This window comes from Colobus angolensis, unplaced genomic scaffold (genome assembly GCF_000951035.1).
Source record: "Colobus angolensis palliatus isolate OR3802 unplaced genomic scaffold, Cang.pa_1.0 Scaffold55, whole genome shotgun sequence".
NCBI lineage: Eukaryota > Metazoa > Chordata > Mammalia > Primates > Cercopithecidae > Colobus > Colobus angolensis.
This window is the reverse complement of record NW_012119043.1, coordinates 5,587,189-5,589,482: the sequence shown is the minus strand read 5'-3', so window position 1 is coordinate 5,589,482 and position 2,294 is coordinate 5,587,189. Positions and strand designations below refer to the sequence as shown.

The following is a 2,294-nucleotide window of genomic DNA, read 5'->3' as shown; positions in this document are numbered from 1 at the left end:
CTTGCCCCAGTCTGCTCTCTCTGGAAGCTCTTCCTCTTCCTTTTTCCTCAGATATCTCCTATTTAGGAAGCCTACTAGGACAAGTCTAAAGTAGCACCCTTCACACTCTCTCCTATTGCCTGGTTATATTGTTTCATAACATTGATCACTATCTAAAATGCTAAATTAGGCCGGGTGCAGTGGCTAAAAAAAATTTCCAATTTTAGGGAAGAATATAAAATGAAAAGCAAACAAAAATCATTCTACCTAGCTCATTCTACATCCTCCCAATCCTATTCCCAGGAAATAACTTGTGACCTTTGAAAACAGAGTTATGTGTATGTCGTGTGTGTATGTGTACGTCATGTGTGTATATGTGTGTGTACTTATATACAAGTATGTCCCCTTTTAAGGAAAAAAAAAGATGATTTTATGTGCACTATCCTATAAACCTTTTTCCCTTAACGTAATTTGGATGTCTCCACAATGGGACCTAAAGACTTATTTATTCTTTCAAAATAATGCAAAGAATTTCATTGTATGGATTCACTATAAAGTATTTAACAGGGCCCCTATTGATGCAAATTTAGATTGTGACCAGTCTTTGGCTATTATGAACAATGCCATAATGAACATCTTGTACATATGTACTGCAGTGAACATCGTTGCGTGTATACATATATGTATGCAAATATATATCCTTAGAAATAGTATTTTAGAGTCAGAAGGTATATGAGTTAAATATTTTATGAGGCTAGACATGGTGGCTCACACCTAAATTCTCAACAATTTAGGAGGCCAAGACGGAAGAATTCCTTGAGCTCAAGAGTTCAAGACCAGCCTGGGCAACATAGTGAAACCCCATCTCTACAAAAAAATACAAAACATAGCCAGGCATGGCGGCACACACCTGTAGTTACAGCTACTCAGGAGGCTGAGAGAGAGCATTGCTTGAGCAAAGAAGGCATAGGTTGCAGTGAGCCGAAATAGTACCACTGCACTCCAGCCTGGGTGACACAGTGAGACCCCATCTCAGTCAATCAGTCAATCAATAAAACTGCCTGCGGAGTGTAGGACCAATGGTTGTTGATATGTCAATTTCTGCATTTCTGCATTCCCGGTAGCACATGAGAAGTCCAGGCCTGCACATGCAGGTATGACAAAGGCAAGAACGCTGCTGGACCATTTCGCTGCCTGCAGGCCCTGCTTCAAAAGCCACACACCACTTTGGACAGTCCAAAGTTTCCGAGTTCTTGCAGAATGAAAGCTGCTCTTCTTCTTGTTCATGTAATTCAGACACTGTTCCAGAAGTTTCTGACCTTTTCTTGTAAGAACATAATATTTCGGCCATAGATACAAGAAGGAATGATACTGAATTGCATCAATGGTGGATCTATACTAAATATTTGTCAGTTAGCAAAGACAATCTAAAGAAAAAGGAATAAATATTGAAAAGCATCACCTATCTGCTTGATTTCCATAACCCTGAGCTTTATTTTAACCTCTAAGAGTTTCTTTTTTGTTGTTGTTTCGAAACAAAATCTCACTCTGCCGCCCAAGCTGGAGTGCAGTGGCATGATCTCAGCTCACCGCAACCTCCACCTCCTGGGTACAAGCCATTCTCCTGCCTCAGCCTCCCAAGTAGCTGGGACCAGAGGTGTGTACCACCATGCCCAGATAATTTTTTGTATTTTTTGGTAGAGATAGTTTTACATTGTTGCCCAGGTTGGTCTCCAATTCCTGGGCTCAAGCAGTTCTCCCACCTTAGCCTCCCAGGTGGCTGGGACTACAGGCATATGCTACCATGCCTGGCTAAATGTTGAATTTTTGGAAAGACAGGATTTTACAGTGTTGCCCAGGCTGGTTTCCAACTCCTGGACTCAAGCAATCCTCCTGCTTCAGCCTCCCAAAGTGCTGGAATTACAGGTGTGAACTACTGTGCCCAACCTACCTCAAAGTGTTTCTGAATTCTGAATTGACAGTCTTAGAGCCCTTAAGCTATTATTCAAATGCTTATTATCTTCTTATTCATGTGTACCTTATAATCAATGCCACTTGGAATGGAGGAATGTCAAATGCCTAATCCTCAGTTTAAAGATCAAACCTCCTAAACTGGGCGTGGTGGCTCACGCCTGTAATCCCAACACTTTGGGAGGCCAAGGTGGGCAGATCACCTGAGGTCAGGAATTTGAGACATGGAGAAAACCCATCTCTACTAATAATAAAAAATTAGTGGGGTGTGGTGGTGCACGCCTGTAATCCCAGCTACTCAGGAGGCTGAGGCAGGCGAATCACTTGAACCCAGGAGGTGGAGG

The 2,294-nt window shown here is 42.1% G+C and overlaps 1 protein-coding gene across 1 annotated transcript in view; it reads right to left on the bottom strand.

Annotated features, from left to right (window-relative positions):
* The window catches only part of LOC105525700 (chromosome unknown open reading frame, human C16orf72), a 31,956-nt gene extending 30,791 nt beyond the window's left edge, over positions 1–1,165 (bottom strand). The window contains exon 1 of the mRNA XM_011961430.1: positions 1,057–1,165. Coding sequence (XP_011816820.1) covers positions 1,057–1,165 — 109 coding nt within the window. The remainder of the gene's footprint in view (positions 1–1,056) is intronic.
* Between the last annotated feature and the right edge of the window lie 1,129 nt (positions 1,166–2,294).